Source organism: Vitis riparia, chromosome 9 (assembly GCF_004353265.1).
Source record: "Vitis riparia cultivar Riparia Gloire de Montpellier isolate 1030 chromosome 9, EGFV_Vit.rip_1.0, whole genome shotgun sequence".
Lineage (NCBI taxonomy): Eukaryota > Viridiplantae > Streptophyta > Magnoliopsida > Vitales > Vitaceae > Vitis > Vitis riparia.
Genome location: NC_048439.1, coordinates 22,622,233 through 22,642,246, shown reverse-complemented (window position 1 = coordinate 22,642,246; position 20,014 = coordinate 22,622,233). Strand labels below are relative to the sequence as shown.

Sequence of the window (20,014 nt, the reverse complement as noted above, 5' to 3'; positions counted from 1 at the left end):
AAAGAAAAGACAACTATTTTGTCTCTGGTGGTGTTGATCTCAAAGCATATATTAATGTGGAAAAAAAATTGATGGATGTATTGTAGAGTTTTTTTCGTTCAGAGTTTTCAATTTTAGTAAGGGAGATTGGTGTGTTTAAAATCTCTGGGAAACACTATGAAAAAGAAAGACTTTGTATAATTCTAGTTCAATAATTGAAGAAATAATCTGGGCCTGCTCATGAATATTGGATATTACCCAAACCACGTAAATTATTTGTGTCTAATGTGTACTTGTTTGTGTTGGTTTTAATTAATTCTCAATCTTTCTCAATAGACTTGCTGCTATTTTCTGAGTTATTATTACTTTGTTCATAACAAATTGGTATGAAAGGAAGGTTGAAATGGCAACTACAAAGTTTAACATCGAGAAGTTCACGGAAGACAATGACTTCAATTTGTGGCAAATTAAGATGAGGGCACTGCTGGTCCATCGAAGGTTGGAAGATGCTCTTAGATGGTTTGAAAAATTGCCTAGTAGTTTGTTTGAAAATGAGATGAAAGATTTGATGAGTAAAGTGCAAGCTGCAATCATCTTGTCATATGGGAGATGAAATTCTCAAGGAAGTTTCAGATGAAACTACTATTTTGGGAATTTGGTTGAAACTAGAAAGTCTGTACATGACAAAGTCTCTCACAAACAAGTTGTATCAACTTTAGATGGATGAAGGCATGACAATTAAGGATCATCTTGATCTATCTAACAAGATTATTCTTGATTTGGAGAGTGTTAATGTAAGGATTGAAGACGAGGACTAGGTTGTCCTGCTACTTTGTTCACTTCCCAGTTCCTATGAGAATCTTGTTGATGCGATGATATCTTGAGACTGGCATTATTAATAAGTTTTTTAGGTTAAGCAGCAACTCAACATTCTACTAGAGGTGTTCTAGTTTTTACTGATCTAGGTTTGAATATTTTTGTCTATTTATTTCTCGATTATTTATATTTTGTGTAACCTTTACCACTTAGTTATATTACATCAAGTAAAATAAAACTACGTGATCATCATTAATATTAGTTTGATAAATATATTTTTTGTTCATTACCTAATATCTTAAGTTTCTAAATGAATTGCTAGCTTAAAATATATAGTATTAAGATTTGATTTCTACAAGTCCTAAGTTTAAGTCTCATTGTTTATTTATTTCTTCATTTATTTATCTATTGTTGGTGATCTATATAAGCATGCCATGTAATTGCGATGAAAAACTAATATGATTTTGTAATAATTTAACTTAATATATATCATTACCTTTTATCAATAGTTCTTCCATTAATTAGTAACTTAGTATTGTACCACAAGAGGTGGTTAATTTCCATGGGCTTCGACTTTGAATCTATTTGTTTGGTTAATCCCTCATTTAGTTCTTTATCACTAGTGATTTATATAACTATTACCATGCATTTATATTGCAATATAAATTCAACACACCGAAAAACCCTAAGCCTATGCTTGGTTCCTAGAAAATTTAAGACAAAAATACAAGGAAAAGAAAATGAAGAGGAAAATAGAAGAAAAGAAAAATAAATAAATTATTTTTATATGTTATTTTAAATTCATTTTACTTCTTTTTCTCTTTTATGTAAAAAAATCAAATAATTTAAAATTACATATATTTTTAATTAATTTTAATCATATTTGTTTTTATCCATATCTTCGTAGTGAACCTAAACATGATAAAATCATTTTTCATAACATTTTTTTCCTCAATACTTTTTAGGAACCAAACATAATGCTAATCAACAACTTAATATAGTGTCAAACGAGTTGTGGTTGAGTCTTGCTATTTGTTTATTCCCACATTTACTTCTTTAGTATGTTTGGTTCCTGAGTGAGGGAAAATGTAAGAAAAAGAAAATAGAAAAGAAGAATGTAAAGAAAAGAAAAAAGTGAATGAAAATAAACAATAGATCTAAAGTCAATAAATTATTTTTTTATATAAATTTTTAACTAATTTTAGTTATATTTTATTTTCTTTTATATTTTTCATAAGGAAACCAAACATGAAAAAATCAATTTTCTTATTATATTTTTTCTTTCTTTCCTTAGTACTTCTTGGGAACAAAACATAATCTAAATACTTCCCAAACCCCAAAAAGTTCGACCCATCAAGGTTTGTAAGGGGGAGGCACCATACACATTTGTACCATTTGGAAGAGGACCTCAGATGTGCCTTGGAAAAGAGTACGGTCGTTTGGAGATTACTTGTGTTCATGCATCATTTGGTGAAGAGGTTCAAGTGGGAGAAGCTCACTCCAAATGAGAAGATTGTAGTGAATCCAATGCCTATGCCTACACAAAACCTCCCAATTTGCCTTCTTCCTCACAAACCCTAATTTTCCTATATGCCCAAAAGTTTTATGCCCTTTTTTTTTTTTTTTTTTTTTTTTTGTAACTTAGAAAAAAAATAACTTTTATCACATGAATGTTTTGTGTTACTTGAGAGCATGACAAATGTTACATTAGTATTCTGTACTTAAGCATCAACTCGACATATTTTATTTTTATCTCTTCTTAACCTTGAAGCGCAAGCCTAACTTCTATTTTTAAAATAATAACCATCTTTCGATTAATCTAACCTCCTAACCTTCTTCATCCCTCAAGAAGGACAAGGGATAATATGAAAGTATTCATTTGTTACCCATCAATTATGCCTTATGGCCTAATGTTAAGCCTTGGTGCACTATCCCTATGCAAAACTTGCATACACACCCATTTTTTAAGCATTGAATTATCATCAATGTTAACATTACTCAGCAATACCCTCAATTCTGCTTAATATGAAATCCCACATTGACTAGAAAGAGAAATTTTTTATACTATATATATGGAATTTCCATTTACTATACAAACACATTTTTTAATCCAAAATCAAGATAAGCTTAGGTTTCTTACAGATTATCTTAGACCCTATAGTCACATATTATCTTAAACCCAATAATGTTTCTTTTCCCAGAAAATTCAAGCAACACAAAGCAGAAAAGTCCCAGCCCGGGCCCTTATTCGCTATAAACATGACAAGGGCTACACTCAGTAGACAAAGCAGAAAAGTCCCAGCCGGGACCCTTATTCGCTATAAACATGACAAGGGCTACACTCAGTAGACAAGCATGCATCTCATTCTTTGGAACGTTATAATTACATTTTCAGGAAAAATGAAGTACCCGAGACCGGTATTCTCCAAGTGCCCATATAGGAAAAATGTTCCGATATGCAGAATAGCTGATCGTACAGTTCTTGTTGAAGGCTCCCATGATTTCCTGTATGAAGAAATGTTGAAGCTATTAGACCTATTCAGGCATGAGAGTCAGCAAAGTTGTTGCAATGGGAATCAGCATGCATACTCATTTTCTAACCAGACATGTAATCTATATAATTGAAACAAATTACTAAAATATTTATGGGGTTGCAGATCAACTTTCTTATCCAAATTCCAAGCATTTGTTTTCGAGCTTCCTGGGGTTTTCCTGATGATTCTCATAATAAGTCTTTCACATTTGAGAAGAAATGTCAAAAAGAAAACTTTAAGGTATACGTTTTCAAGAGCTACAAAGGATCAATTAAATGCTCATAAGCCTGATACTGTTACAATGTCTTTGAATTATTACCATCAATCGTCAAATTATTCCTTTAACTTTTACCAAGCAACTTTAACAGAATGACAAAGGCCTGTTTGGATGCAGTTTTTAGAACCTTGTTTCCAGTTCATGAAAAAGAAAAAAGAATGCCAGAGAAAAGGCATTTGGCTTGTGCAGATAAATTACAGAAAATAAAGGAAAAAAATTTTGAAAATCAGGGAAGAAGCATGGAGCATGAATAACTACAGATAAGCCCTTCACTTCCTATTCTTAATAATTTCAATTTCTTACAGGGGGAACCAGCCATTAGGTGACCACCTAATTTTAGTTTTTGCATGCAACAGAAAAAAATAAAAATAAAATAAAATAAAAGAACCAAAAAAAAATGGAAAATTACAAGAAAAAAATGGAAGTTATAAGAGCTACCTCCTGAGGAAAATCTCCATTCTTCATTTGGGAATTTATTAATATCCTTGCAGCACGGTGTAGTGGGTTTGGATCTCTCCCAGCCTTTCAAAAGGAAAAGAACAACAAAAAATAGAAAGTAATGCAACGAATTGTCTAAAGTTAAAAACTACTAAGAATTCACAAAATCCCTGAAACCATATCCAGTCATGGAAAAGCAGAAAAGCAGACTTGACATATAAACGAAGGTACCGTTGGAATATGGTAATTTTCCATGCTTGCATATCTCCCAAAGGTACCTTCTGATAGGGAACTCATTTTTCAGTCAATTTATGGGAACTTTCACAATATCTCATGTTTCACTAGAATGATTGGAGAAGATTTATGGTGTAAATCTAGAAGAACATACAATTGCTTGAAGAAGATTACAATCTGGAGTGACAAAAAATAGAAAAAGAACTAACCTAGTCTGGATAATTTTGGTGCATTCTATGAACATGCAAGCAAAAGAAAGAGAAACTCAAGAGTTGAGGCCTTAAGGGAGCAAAGAATGTTTAATGAAAGAATTACCGCTACTTTCTTTTTGGTGCATTCTTCAGAACAAATGTATCAGTGAACAAAAAGAAAAAGATCCAAATGCCTGCCTTAGTGCACAAAACACCAAACGCAGAAGCCAACTTTAAATATAAATATTCCAAATTATTAGAAAGAGGGAAATCTTGCAATGAGGTATCCCTAAATACAATAATTTAGATATTTTAGACCCTCTCCCACTGAAATTATCATAATACCCCAGACTTCTAACTAAAACCCCAACTTCTAATTAGAATGTCCTACCATAGATTGATTCTTTTCTTTTCACCAACAAAGAACAAGCATTATGGAGAAACAGAGACAAATGGTATAGGAAGCTTTAATCAACTCCACATTATAAAAAACCTTGAGGACACTAAATTAGCATCAAATAGCACCACTAGTCTCCAACTTTACCTGTCCAGCATCAATGAGAGCCAACATAGCCCAAGCAGTATTGACATTATGTGGCTTATCTTCGGGGAGATTTGTGTACACCTGTTTAAAGAGGCATTAGAATAATCAACCATACAAGGCAATAGATATGAATTATTATAAATAGTATCAAGATAGATGACGAACAGAGATAATAAATGAATGTGAATTGGATTAGGCTATTCCTAAAATTGGTTAGAATGCAGCCAAACACATCTTACCGAAGTTCATTAACTTGTGTCAAGTTACATGATAAATCAAGGTTCTTATTGTTATTCAATGCAAGTAAGATCTATGGGAAAAAACTCTCCTTAATTCCAAAGAAACGGTGCACTATTGGTGCTCTGCAATAAATTCTATGATGAGCTACCACAAAGAAGATATCAATCTTCATAAAATCTCGACTTTGTAGATTTATAAGGAGCATTTATTAAGAACAAACATCATGAGGCACACTAGAACTATAAAGGAAAGAAATTCCACATAGAATGGAAATCAAAACCTTGCTCTGGCATGACAGATAACTCTCCCCCCAACCACCTGAAGCAAGCTCCTTGGACAGCAGATAATCACAAGCCTTACGAATGCAGGGGCAATTACTGTATGTGTTTCCAGCAGCTATCAATCCCTTTATTCCAAACCACCCACCATAAGTGAAACAGACTCCCCACGATCCATACCTGTCAAAAATACTCAAAATCAATTGCACACACATAATGACTGCCCAATAACCCTACAAATATTAGATACTGCTTACATTAAGCTGAGAGATTGATATAACAAAATAGCGAGAGCATGCAGCTATAGCAAAAGAACAATTTCAAGGGCTTGTGCAGAGATGTAAAAAATAATTAATTAAATAAATTAAAACAAACCAAGAGCCATCAGGAGCCTGTATGTCTTCAATGAACTTTGCAGCCTTAGAAATACAATTTTCTATTTCGTGCCTTCTATGCTCAGGATATAATTTCTTGAACGATGTCAATGCTTGAATTGCAGCTGAGGTACACTCCACACATCTGCAGTGCCACCCAGGTAACAGCATATAAGATTTTCTCCATCAAATTGTACAAGACAACCCACAACCCCACCCACCCCTTTCCCCCAACAACCCACCTCTTTTTTTATTCTTTTTTTCTTTTTTTTTTTCTACATGGGTGAAAACAAACTAGAATTATGCGTAAACAATAGAAACTGAAGAGTGCTTAAAATCTTACGGATAATCAATGACAACGTCACCAAAAGTTTCAGTAGGATTGATTAACTGAAAGATAGAACAAAAAGAACAAATAGTTTGAATTTATTCCCAACACAATTAAAATAAACTGCAATTTAAGATGTGGAGGGCCTTGATAGCACCACAAATTTATCTAATCAAGCAAAGATAAGATCACGTGTTGATGGAAATAAGGAGAATAATGGTGTTGTATGCCCACATGAGGTTTAGTTCTTCAGCTTCAGCATAGCAAATATTTGGAACATTCTAAATGTGCAAACATGCAAAGAAATTAAGAAAAAGAAATGTTGAAAAATGTAGTTTTCACATACACTTTCAATTTTCTAAAATGTTTAGTTCTATCACAAACCTTAACAAGATCATTGCTCAATTAATTCCTTCGGATTTCCGTCTTTGTGACATCATCCTGGGTTCTATCTCACTTTATCTTTAGTTCCATTGGACTCCCATCATTGCGAGGCCATCCTAGGTTCTATCTCAATTTATCTATAGTTCCTTTGGACTCCTTTCATTGCCATGCCCTCCTAGGAGTGCCCGATGCTATTTAGCTCCCAAGCTTCTAATTAACATAAATTCACAGTTCAAATATAAAATTTATCCGTTCTCCTTCAATATTGGAAAGAAGACATTCTATTATTCAAATGAAGCTTATGACATATAGTATCTATCTAAGGCCTCATTGGGATAGTTTCTTGCTTTAGCTTTAGCGAGATGCTGAACCCGTGATTTTAAGATGGCAATCTTGGAATCATGAAAGTTTCATTAAAAGTAAAATAGCGTACAATATAAGCTTAAAAGAATGGCTTTATAAGAAGTGACATTGCCATTGCTTTCTGTTAAGCTCCTAAAGTTAGAAGCAGCTTTATTAAAATTATTCAAACACATATAAGCTCTTTTCTGGACTTAAAGAACTTTTGATTCACCAAAAACCAATCCAAAAAGGACCTAAGTGACTTAAGCAAGTCTATCCAAATTATAGCAGATTCCGGAGTATGACATACCACTTAATGGTTCCAATCCCACACATGTTATCAAGTAGCGATGGAGCTGCTGTATGTAATATGACCTTCCTCAATCAATAAGCAAATCAAGGTGTTGTTTCAAGTGCAACTTTGCCTTCAAGAAAAGAAGAAAGAAAGGAAAAAAAAGATAGGAAAAAGAGGGAAAGAAAAAAAAAATCCTATTCCATCTATCTTTGGATTTCAATAACAAGCCCATCTCACCTTCTTTTCAATAATAAAACTAGATGACAACTCATTTTATTTAGAGAATCAACTGTGGAGAAGGCTTCTCCATGAGAACTAAGGATACAATAGTTTACATAATGTTGTTCCCTATTTATGGTATATGGAACTTTCTTTTTCTTTAAGGTCCACATAGTTTGTGAAATTTTTTCTACCCTGGTTCAATAATCATCAGTAAGATGGAAAAGCAGATTCATTGCTAAAAGGAAGAATGATTGAGAATGAGCAAAAAACAGAATTTATAGAACACTGAATTCATTACCAGAAATCACAAAAAGAGAGCCAGAAATCTAGCATACTCAGTGAAACGTTTCACATGGATGCTTTTAATGCAGACATTCATTTTGGAACCCAATTTCCTACTTATTGGGAGGGAATGTGTCATGGGACTGTATATGCCACATTCATGGGGCAACTTCAGGTGAAAATAATAAAATGGCATCAGTATTTATCAAAGTTACCTCCACCCATCGGTAAGATCTTGTCAATTCGTATGTTGCAAAACCACCATCTGCATTCTGTTGAGATTCCAAGGAAAAATCTATAAAATCAGTACAACACTTGCCTGAAGTCAGACAGCAGGAATCTTAAATATTGATAATCAGAAAAGATGGGAGAACAGGCTGAACAAGGAATTATAACTGGTTCCCAAAGCACACACTTGTAAAAATCTTCAACACAAAACTTGAGTTGAGAATCCCATTCTAAAACAAGTTTCAGCCAACAAGCATAAATTTGTAGTATACAAGTATTGTAAAATCTGATCTGAAGTTATATAATTATTGGAATAGCTTTGTGGCCTAGAACTTTTAAGGCAATAATAAATTTTTTAGAACTGCACAGAGAAGAACAGGTCAAAATAATACCTTCAGTGGTTTGGGATAGATTGCATGATCCACTCTTCAATAACACCAATGTTGTTAAGTAGGAATGGACTCTATGTCAGAAAGGGACATAAGAGAGAGTGTCGGCTGCCCTTTTGTATCCTTTTTGAACAATTTGGCAGGAGAGAAATTGGAAGATATTTGAAAATCGCTCAAATCCCTTTTTATGTGCAGTTTTTCAGAATGTGTAAAGCTTTGTATAGAAGAGGCATCTATGTCTATAAAGTTACTCCGAACCATGCATACAAAGTTATTTGTCCACTGCCGTGAATATAGACTATATTCTGCACTTTCCAAAAATCCTAATTTTAAAATGCAAAAACACCCATACCTATACCCACTCAATATGTCCATACCTGTAATGAAAGGATAACATTTACAGCATCAAATAATTGCTCCATATCTAATGGTTCCCCAACTGTTTCCAATGGAAGTTTAGATAATAATAGAACAGCCTGCACAAGAGAAATAAACAATAAAAGTGTCCGTATAACAATTATTTTGAGTTAGTTCAGTTGTTACCTTCAATCCTTCTGCTGTACAATCAGAGGTGGGCCATCCATTATCAGCAGTTGAGAATGGCCAAGCACCTTTGGAAATGTGACGATACCAAAATTTCAGATCTCCAGGACAATCTTCTAAGACCTTGAAAACAAAGTAGGAATAGTTGAGTAAAATCATTATGGACAACTGCTAATATATGTAGGTGATTTATGAGATCAAACTTCAATAGCAACATGAACCTGAGAATTTTTTATGAATTGGTGTGCCTTCCTTAAAGTCAGACCATACTCTTCACCTAGGTTTGTTGAAATAATTGCTTGAACAGCAAAACAAGTATCCCATAATTGACTTCCATTATAACCCTGCAGTAAACAGATAGATAATAAAATTCAATAATTTCCAAGGAATAATATACAAAATCTGCCTTTACAACACGCCACTATGAATGGATACAGCCACTATAAATGGCTACATCCACCAGAAAAAGTAATATCACAATTCTCTGTAACATATAGAATGGAAATGGCACGCTGAGATAAACTAGAAAGAGACTAATACTACTTACGGACCTGCATTTTCATGCCATCTTCAGCAATCCACAAATAATCAAAAATTCTTGGAATATGCAACTTAAAGGCCTCTGAGTTTGGATCTTCAATCCAGCAGCAAAGCATATTTAACACCTGTACAAATCAGATAACAGGAAATCAAGAGCTTCATGGAACAGAAAAGAACAGACAATTAGATCAAGAGCACCTGAGTAGAGTGGTAGAATTAAAGAAGCTAACTGGTTCAGTTCTTAATTAATAGTAATCGGTACATTTATTGAACTTAGTAATCAGTACATTTATTGCAGTTCAAAGGACCTTTCTATACTTCACATGTACCTTGTTCACAGGCCCTATGCATATATACCGTGTATTCTCATCTTCATAGTGTACATGCTGCATTACAGTGCATAAAGCCTTCTCCCTCAACTTGTTTCCTGGCCAATGCCCCAGAATAGGCTCAAGCACCTTGTGAAGAGATGCCCATAGAATATCCTGAACCAGTGGATGTGGATAGTATAGATCTTCCTGCCAATAATTGTAAAGACAAATATCAAAATCAACTGGGAGCCAAAAGCAAAGAAAGATGCAATTGATCTTCTTCATAAATTTCCTTCTTAAATGCTTATTAAAATGATGTCATCATCATGAAACTGCAAATCAAATAAACTCCAAGGAGAAAAATGATACAAATTAATCGACATGTATATTTCTGGTTGACTTGATTTAGAATTTTAAGGAAATATAACAGTTGAACCACAAGAAAAACCAGAATTTAGTTGTAAGTTACATACAATAGACTCCCATTCTTCATTAGTTGAATTAGTTTTCTAAAATAGGGAGAAAAAAAATGTCTTATATTAATTGAATAAGGAAGGGAAACATGCTTCCTTTTATAAATAAGCTAGAAGCTGCCACAAATCAAACTAAATCTACAATTGTACACCTAGATTTCTAGGAACAAAATAAATTTAAAATATACAACTTATCCCTAAAAAAACAACAACAAATTATCCCTAAAAAATGGGTAACAGCCAGATCATCCCTAAAAAATAGGAAACAACCAAATCAGAAAAATTCTGATCTGATTAAGATTCTCAATACTCCCCCTCAAGTTGGTTTGAAGATGTCATTCATTGCAACTTACTTACCAAATCATCAAACTGCTTATTTGGCAATCCCTTAGTGAGTATATCTCCAACTTGTTGAACCGTAGGCATATAGGGCATAACAATCAGTCCATTTTCCAATTTCTCCTTGATAAAATATTTACCAACCTTGACATATTTAGTTCTATCATGGAGTACTGGATTATGTGCAATGGCAATGGCAATGGCAATGGCAATGGCAATGACAACTTTATTATCACAAATGACCTTCATAGGTAAAGGGCTAGTAGCCTTAAGTTCTTCAAGTAATTGTTTAATCCACCAAACTTCACAAATGCCATGGGCTACGGCTCTAGACCAAGCTTCAACACTACTTCAAGCCACAACACTCTGCTTTTTACTCTGCCAAGTCACAAGATTGGCTCCAACAAAAGTACAATACCTCAAAATTGATCTCCTATCAATTACACTTCTTGCCCAATCTACATCAGTAAACACATCCACTTGGAGATGTCCTCGGTTCTCATATAGAAGTCCTTTTCTTAAGAGTCCCCTTTAAGTACCTTAAAATTCTGTACACAACATCAATGTGTTCCTGATTTGGCGAGTGCATGAATTGACTCATCATGCTTACCGGAAATGCAATATCAGGATGAGTATGAGAGAGATAAATAAGTCTCTCAACTAGGCATTGATATTTCTCTTTGTCAATCACCTCTATTGGACTTGATAGTTGGAGTTTCAAATTCAGTTCTATAAGAGTTTTTATAGCCTTACATCCAAGTAAACCTATTTCACTTAATAAGTCAAGTATATATTTTCTTTCAGAAATGAAAATACCTTTCTTGGATCTAGCAAACTCCATACCAAAAAAGTATTTCAAGGGACTCACCCCAATCTTTTATCTCAAATTAACGAGTTAAAGCTTTCTTTAATCTCTCAAGTTCTAGATTGTCATCATCAGTTAGAATAATGTCATCCACATAAACTATCAACACAACAATTTTTCCTTCTCTTGAGTGTTTATAAAGCATTGTATGGTCAACTTGACTTTGAATATATCCTTAAAGGTTGATTACCTTTCCAAATCTCTCAAACCAAGCCTTAGAAAACTGCTTAAGACCATATAAGAACTTCTTTAATCTGTAAACCTTTTCTTTTCCTAATTTTTCTTCAAAACCCGATGGTAAATCCATAAACACTTATTCCTCCAAATTGCCATTTAAGAAAGCGTTCTTCACATCTAATTGGTGTAAAGGGCAATGAAAATGTACTGTAAGAGAGTAAAATCTGAATGGAATTCATCTTTGCAACAGGTGCAAAGGTCTCTAAGTACTCAATTCCATAGGTTGGTGTGAAACCTTTGGCTAGTAACCTTGTTTTATATCTTTCAATGCTACCATCGGGCTTACACTTGACTATGAAAACTCACTTGCATCCCATTGTCTTCTTCTCCTTAGGTAAATCAACAATTTCCCATGTTCTATTTTTCGAAAGAGCATTCATTTATTCTTAAACTACTGACCTCCACTCCGAGTGTCCTAGTGCTTCCTCTATAGTTTTAGGAATGAATAAGTGAAATATTTGAAGTGAAAGCTCTATATTTTTCTGAGAGTCTTTGATAAGACCGATATTTAGCAATGGGATATTTGGTACAATTCCTAACTCCTTTTCGGATTGCAATAAGGATATCAAGATCAGAAAGATGTAAAGGAGTGAAGTCCATAGGAAGATTACCTAGATTTTGAGAACTAGGAGATGATGATTGACCATGCTCAAGATTGACTTGATTATTCTCAGTATTAGAATTAAACCTACACCTAGTATAAACATGGAACTCAGTGGAGATAGGTTGTGGAGTTTCTCCCCCTGTTTGTGATGCAATTTTATTTGGCATAGATTAATCAATGTTTCCCTCTTTTTCACTAATTAAAACATCTTTTATTTATTTATTTCAGGTAGAAAAATACTAGGTTTTGGTTGTTCTTGTTGCCAAAATTGATCTTCATTAGAGTTCTCCCCCTGAAGAGTAGTTTTGTTATAAATAAATAAATAAATATATATATATATATATATATATATATATATATATATATATATATATATTCAATAAAGTTGACATCCATACTAACATGAATTTTCCTAGTGGTAGGATTAAAACACTTATACCCTTTTTTTTATTAAGAGCATAACTTAGAAAAATACATTTTTTGGTTCTTGGATCAAATTTGGATTGGAGATGAGTTGGTATATGGACGAACACTGTACAACAAAAAATTTTAAGAGTAAATCTGAAGTGAAATGTGTGTTTGGAAATTTATTCTTAAGAGTTTGTAAAGGTGTTGCATAGTTTAGAACCCTTTTAAGCATTCTATTAGTCAAAAAACAAGTTGTTAAAATTGCATGTCCCCAAAGGTGTGTAGGAACATCCAAATGAAACATAAGAGCTCTACCTACTTCAAGTAAATATATGTTTTTACATTTTGTAATTCCTTTTTGTTAAGGAATGTCCCTACAAGTTGATTGATGTAAAATACCTTTCTCTAGAAAAAAAAATCGCCTAAACAATCATTATAAAATTTTGTTCTATTGTCACTCTGAATAATACTTATTTTGGTTTAAAATTGGTTTTCAACCATAAAATAGAAATCCTGAAAGAGTTTTGCAACCTCATATTTAGAGTTCATTAGATAAAGCCAGCATAGGCATTTGTGATCATCAATAAAAGTCACAAACCATCTTTTTTCCAATTAAAGTAGTAATCCTAGAAGGACCCCAACCCCAAACATCACTATGTATCAAATAAAAGGGCTTTGAGGCACAATACAGTTTTATTTTATAAGAATTGTGATGGTTTTTGGCCAAAAAAACAAGTTTCACAATCAAAATAAGTACAATCCAATCCTTTAAATAAACCTACAAACAAATGTTTTAAATAGAAACAACTAGGATGTCCTAATCTGTTATGACATAACATTATTTGATCATGCACAGGGATTGAACAAACACTACCAATAAAACCCTGAGCTTGTTTATTCTCAAACTAGTTGTCATCAAAATAGTAGAGATTATTGATTGATCTAGCACTGATAATTATCATCCCTAAGTTCAAATTCTAGAATTCATACAAAGAGGCATAAAAAACAACATGATAATTAGAATCCTTAGATAAAAGACTTATGGATAAGAGATTACAAGAGAGTCTTAGGACATGTAAAACGGATTGTAAAATAATCCTATCAGACAAACGAATAGAGCCTTGCCCAGCAATAGAAGATAATCTTCCATCTGCAATACGTACTCTTTTATTTTCAGAACAAGGTGTATAAGAGATAAACAAATGAGATAAATTAGTCATGTGGTCAGAGGCACTTGAATCTATGATCCAAGGTGCAGATAATGAAAGAGAATATGCACATGAAAAGCTACCTGATTGAGCTAGAGATGCTATAGGAGTACCAGGAGTCGGCGGAGCAGGTTTCAGTAGCTGTAGCAATTGGTCTAATTTTTTTTGCTCAATGAGGGTGTCTTAGTAGCATGTGCTTTAGCAAGGAAACAATTAGGGTCACCTTGCTTATTAGTCTTCCATTCAACCGACTTCCAATCAGTTGGTTTTCCATGTAATTTCCAACAAGTTTCACGAGTGTGGCGTGGTTTATTACATTGATCACACCAAACTCTTAGCTTGTCATCCAGACGACATTGGTTATTAGGATTGCAAGAAGCCATTGTTGAAGTGCCCAATAAGGATGAGTTTTCCACAAGTCCAAAGAGCCTATTCTGAAACATAACATTCCTCTAAATTTCCTCTTGGCACTTCAAAGAACACTTCACTTAGAGAATGGAGAGATTGTCGACCAATGATTCTACCTCAAACTTCATCAAACTCAACATTAAGCCTAACTAAAAATTTGAATATATGTGAACTTTCTATAATTTTCTTAAAATAATTAAAATCATCTGGATTTTTTCACTCTTGGTCATCGAATAAGTCAAGAACCTACCATAAACCCTTAAGCACATTAAAATATTTGGTAACCAAATTCTCACCTTGATGAATATCGCCCAGTTTGAGTTGTAACTCATAGACTTGGAACTAATTTCCAAGGTTTGAATACATCTTAATAATGTTGTCCTAAAGAACTTAGTAGTAAGATAACACATATAAATCGAGTCAATCTCCTCTTCCATGGAATTTACCAGCCATGCCATGATTATGGAGTTTTCTTCATCCCAAGTGGCAAAGCTACAGTCGGTCTTCGCTAGTTCTTTGGTGTCACCAATCAAATAACCAATTTTGTCTCGACCCCTAATGTACATCCAAATTGATTGTGACCATTTGAGAAAATTGGTCTCATTAAGGCGAATTGTGGTGATTTGGACAAAGTGGGAATGAGAATTAGATGTGGGTAATTTTGAGGAATTGGAACCAATAGTAATGGAATGAGTAGATTCGTAAATTTCTAACATGGTAAAGAGATAGAAATACAAAAGGAAAGGAAAGAAATAGAAATAGAACTAAAAATAATAAGAGCAAAAAGAAATGGAATAGCCAATTAACCTATCTCTGATACCATATAGAATAGGGTAAAAAAAAAAAGGCATATTTTAATTGAATAAGGAATGGAAACATGCTTCCTTTTATAGATAAGCTACAACAAATCAAACTAAATCTACAGTTGTACACCTAGATCTTTAGGAACAAAATAAATTTAAAATATACAACTTATCCCTAAAAAAAACAACAAATTATCCAAAAAAAAAAAAAAAGGTAACAACCAGATTATCCCTAAAAAATAGGTAACAACCAAAAAAAAAAAAGTTGATCTGATTGATATTCTCAACAAGTTTCAAAAGATTGGCTCATCTTTGCAAGAAAACCTATTTCTTTTCACAACAACCAAAAAATTCCTCTTAGACCCTTAGTTACTCAATAATAAGCTTAGAGAAAAAGAGGAGCAATCCCTCCTATTATTATTCATAAAGTATCAGTGCAATCCACAACTCAACAAGAAATACATGAAATTTATATATAAAAAGATTCCTATGTGCTGCATTGTGAATTTCCATTAGATTCCCAAATTCAAGACCATAACCTTACTTTAGAGATCTTTTTCAATGACAAATGAAAATCATGGTGTTCATAATATGTTAGACATCTTAATTAATATATGCAAAGTATCGATATTATTTTAACAACTACACCTAACTGACCAAACTGCCAATAAACACATCGAATTACATATTGAAAAAATGCTTATATTATATTTTAAAATGGGTCATACGCATGTTAATCAAAGCCATTATAAAGAATAATTTTTTTGCAGAAGAGAGACTTGATCAAGGAACCTTAGAAGCTTCAGTCTAAAAATATTATCTCTAATGGAGTAAATAAATAAATAAATTTTTTTTAAAAAAAGTTGAATATAGTGAACTTCACATGCAGTTAAAATAGAAAATGAAAAAAAAAAAAAAACAAAAACAAAAACAAAAAACAAAACAAAACAAAAAGGAACTCCATAATTAGATCAAGCTAGGGATTTGTTTGGCCCCATATGGGGTATTTGTCTGTTTGGCCCCACAACGAGGATGTTATGTCTGCATGGGAGGTGTTTGTGATATCCCACATCATATGGGAAGAAAGTTCCTGATGCTATATATGTAAAGGCTCCTCTTAACCTAATAAACACATTTTAAAGTTGTGAATACCCCTTTGGACCCAAAGTGGACAATATCTACACAGTTGAGCGCAAGTCGTTACAATATCTCCTTGGAACAGGAAATGTGAGATCAAGACATGGGGAAAATTACTTCACAACGAAGATACACCTTGATCATCTAACATATACAAGTATGCTTCAAAATGGAGAGAAACTTATAGACATCCCAGTGATACTTAACATAAAATCTATCAACAACTAATAGGATAAACTTTCAGGGGATAAACTTGTAGATCATCCAAATATGCAAGGATACTGATCAAAAGTACAGTACAAGAGCTAAAATAGCATCATAAGGGGATGCTAAAAGTTAAAAGCATGAGTTCAAAAGGAGAAAATATGCTAACCAACCTTGGCACATTGATTGCGAGCTTGATTCCAATCTACTTCTTGATAAGGGACAATGTACAACTCATTTCTCAAGGAAATAACTGTGGGTGTAATAGGACCAACAAACCTCTTCCCATATATGTACGACATGGGCAAATACACCATTCGACAATGGCAATTCATCCGTCCTATGGAAAAAAATTTGAAAGTTTACCATCGACAAATAAAATCTTGCTTGCAACGAGATAAAATCAACTTGAAAAGCTACCTAATTTTTTGGTAACTTGTTTGACAAGCAGAATAACATTAAAAGTCTTTAATAAAGTGAAAACATAACCGAGTTCTATTAACAGGAGAGAGAAAAATCCGAGCAAAGTAATTAAATAATCAGTGAAAGCTTTGATGGTAATGAATCAAGGAATAAAGAGAACACTTTAGGTGAAAATCCCCAAAAATATAAATAAAATTAGCAAGAACCCAAATGCACGGAAAATATTTTTAGAAAATAATTAAACTAGCCCTTTCAAAGTCTAGGATTCTATTTAAAGAAACCCCCTTGCTCCATAGTTTGCATCTATTCTCTAACACAGAGAATAAAATTAGATACTACAACTTTCTTCTAACGTAAGATTCTTGTCCTAGTTGTCCAAAAGCAATTTTAATTCTCCAATCCTTCATTATGCGTTACAATCATCTCCACTTATATTTTCTAGCCATTTGACTTTCCCCACTAGTTAGGATCTTTGTTATGCATCAAGTTGATATGATTAATAACTTCTTTTGCAGCTAACCATGATCCTTTACACCTCATTGCAGGAGACTTATAATCATATTTATATTTATATTTACACACTTAGAGAGAGTGAGAGAGAGAGACCTGGATGAATTGGAAGAATGTAAGGACATAGCCACACTTCTGGTGGGAGTGGATTATTCCCAGACCATTCATATGCTCCAAGTACCTATGGCCATCAGAAGCAGATCAAATGTCAACTCATAGTTGCAAAACAATTAATATTTTAGCTCAAGCCAAAAGTTTTGAGTTCATACAGAAAGCCACATTTTCCCCCAAGAAGTTATTGCAGTTGCACCCCCATGGTCCAAGATCCATTTTCGCCCCTTTTCCATTGCTCCTTCTGCACCAAAACCTCCTTCACCAAGCAATCTTAGAGTAACATAGCTTAGCACAGTACCAAACATGGTGCTCGGGCCCTCAATGTGTAGCCCCCAACCTCCATCTTCATTCTGCATCAAAACATGCTATCCATTTAATTGCTTTTGTTTCTTCACTAGCAATGCCAGAGCTAGCCAAGTAAATGGTAAAAGGCTTCATTTGGTTGAATTTTTTAGCTTCCCATCAAAATAATAGCACTTTACATGAGTATGTAGGAAGAATAATGTTGATGAAGTACTCGTCTCAAAATGATATCAAAAGAAAATTATGACGACACAATAATTTATGTTAATATCTCTGTCATCAGAGTCTCGAATCCTATAAAATGAAAGAGAAGTGACAGTTAAACTACACTTCTACAAAAGCTTAACATGGTATCAGATCATGGAACCAGAACTCTAATATTATGTTAGACTATCGTTTGACCCAAAAGCTAAAGTTCATTGCAAGTGGTAGTTTAACAGCAACAAAAGACCATAATACTTTAAGAGTGCCAAAATATAGGAAAATAATCTTGCCTGATGATTGAAAAGGTATCTGCACATCTCACGTTGATGTTCTATTGATAAGACAACATTCAGAGCTCCTGTAATATATAAAGTAATGACCTGTTGCAATTTTGTCACCCAATTGTCACTTATTCGATGAGGAAATAAGGATTAGATAAAATGGAAATTGAGACACATGAATAAATCATATATAGAAAAAAAAAAAATTATATTTGGCCTTCTCCATTGGTTCTGAAAAGACTTGCATAAAGTTCAAAAGAGATGAAATGAGATTATCAGATGAAAAAAAAAAAAAGAAAAAAAAAGGGTTCTCACCAGATTCAACCCTGACAAATAGCATTGGTTAATTGACAAATGGAGGAACATGAGTCATTCAAAAAGTCAGCTCTTACCAATCCGGGCAGTAGAAACATAGGACCCCCATAATCCCCTGGCCAATGACCATCATGTGCCTGCATAGTTGAATAGAAATTTAAGCCCCTTCGTAAGGTAGTCGTCACCACCTCCTCTGTCACTTCTTCCAAATCTTGAGCTTTGATTTGTGGCAAGTTTGCGACACGTGGGTTCTCCCTTACAAACTATATTTCAGAAAGAAAAGGTTAGAAATATAAATAAGAAATGTAATGAAATTACAAACTTAAATCCTTGAAACACATGTACAGTGTGTTCAAAGCATGCCCAAGGTCTGCCAGAGAAGTGTCAATATCCAACATGTTTTTGACTTGAACATGGAAACTTCTAAAAGCAACCATACAACTTATTTTTCATTTCTCTTCCTATACTTTCTCATAGTCTCAGCAATGACATGCACTATAAAGTTTCCCAGCAATGAAAAATAAAAGAAGTCTATATCCCTCAAGTTTGTGAGCTATTTTTTTCGAAGTATGCAATCTAGCATTTCTTGCACAGGAATATTTTGGCATATCAAGTTAATTTGGAGATCAGCATCATAACTAAGCCCGTTTTCTAAAACATCTCTCTTTTAGCATCATATGCAGTCCGAAACCCATTTGAAAGCTTTGCAAAAGACATCTTCATTAATTAGCATCAATGCAAAAGCACTCTAAACCTCAAAACAAATTAATGTTCTATAAGCAACTAAAAACCTAACATACTGATGACCATGATCATGACATGATAGTAGGTAATAACAATAAAAACAGTAAAAAAAAAACAACAATAGGTTCGGTTCTTGTTTCTTCCTGAAGTTCTAAGAATCATTGAAGAGAATGCTTCTGGCTTTAAATATGAAAAGATTGTAGTCTCTCTACCAATTAAAGACATACATACACAACAAATATAGGATGGACTAAGATCAAAACAGCTCTAATTCAAGTACTAAATTTTCTATATATATGGGTTGTCACAGAAGTCCTCTCTGGCCAATGGGCTTTAGATCTGTCCAATTCAGTTGGGTTGGGCTGGATTTGGGTTTAGGGTACAGCATGAAGTTAACCCAAACCCTCTGCACAAAGCATAACTCCAAAATTCATGTTTTCCTTCTCTCTTTCCATCTATTAAAAGACTTTAACATCTGTCTTTTTCCATATACTACTTCATTTCACATGTTGTTTATATATATGCACTCATCTAGTACGTATAAGAAGTTGAAGACGTAAGCTAGAACAAGACTAATTAATTAATCTAAGCTCAAGGTGTTCACCCTATGCCCACTTGGCACTTTCTCATTATATTATTCTTCAGTGTATTAAATTAACTAATTA

The 20,014-nt window shown here is 33.5% G+C and overlaps 1 protein-coding gene across 1 annotated transcript; it reads right to left on the bottom strand.

Moving 5' to 3' along the window:
* Positions 1-3,171: 3,171 nt before the first annotated feature.
* Positions 3,172-18,647, bottom strand: LOC117922677 (cycloartenol synthase-like). The gene is made up of 17 exons (XM_034840854.1): positions 18,606-18,647; positions 18,300-18,389; positions 17,658-17,852; positions 17,485-17,569; positions 16,629-16,795; positions 9,788-9,976; positions 9,470-9,583; positions 9,140-9,262; positions 8,919-9,041; positions 8,753-8,851; positions 7,974-8,030; positions 6,249-6,295; positions 5,907-6,050; positions 5,534-5,711; positions 5,014-5,094; positions 4,045-4,128; positions 3,172-3,300 (listed from the first exon to the last, which is right to left on the bottom strand). Exons 2-17 carry the CDS (start codon positions 18,324-18,326, stop codon positions 3,187-3,189), a joined length of 1,827 nt encoding a protein of 608 aa, XP_034696745.1. The 5' UTR covers positions 18,327-18,389; positions 18,606-18,647; the 3' UTR covers positions 3,172-3,186.
* Between the last annotated feature and the right edge of the window lie 1,367 nt (positions 18,648-20,014).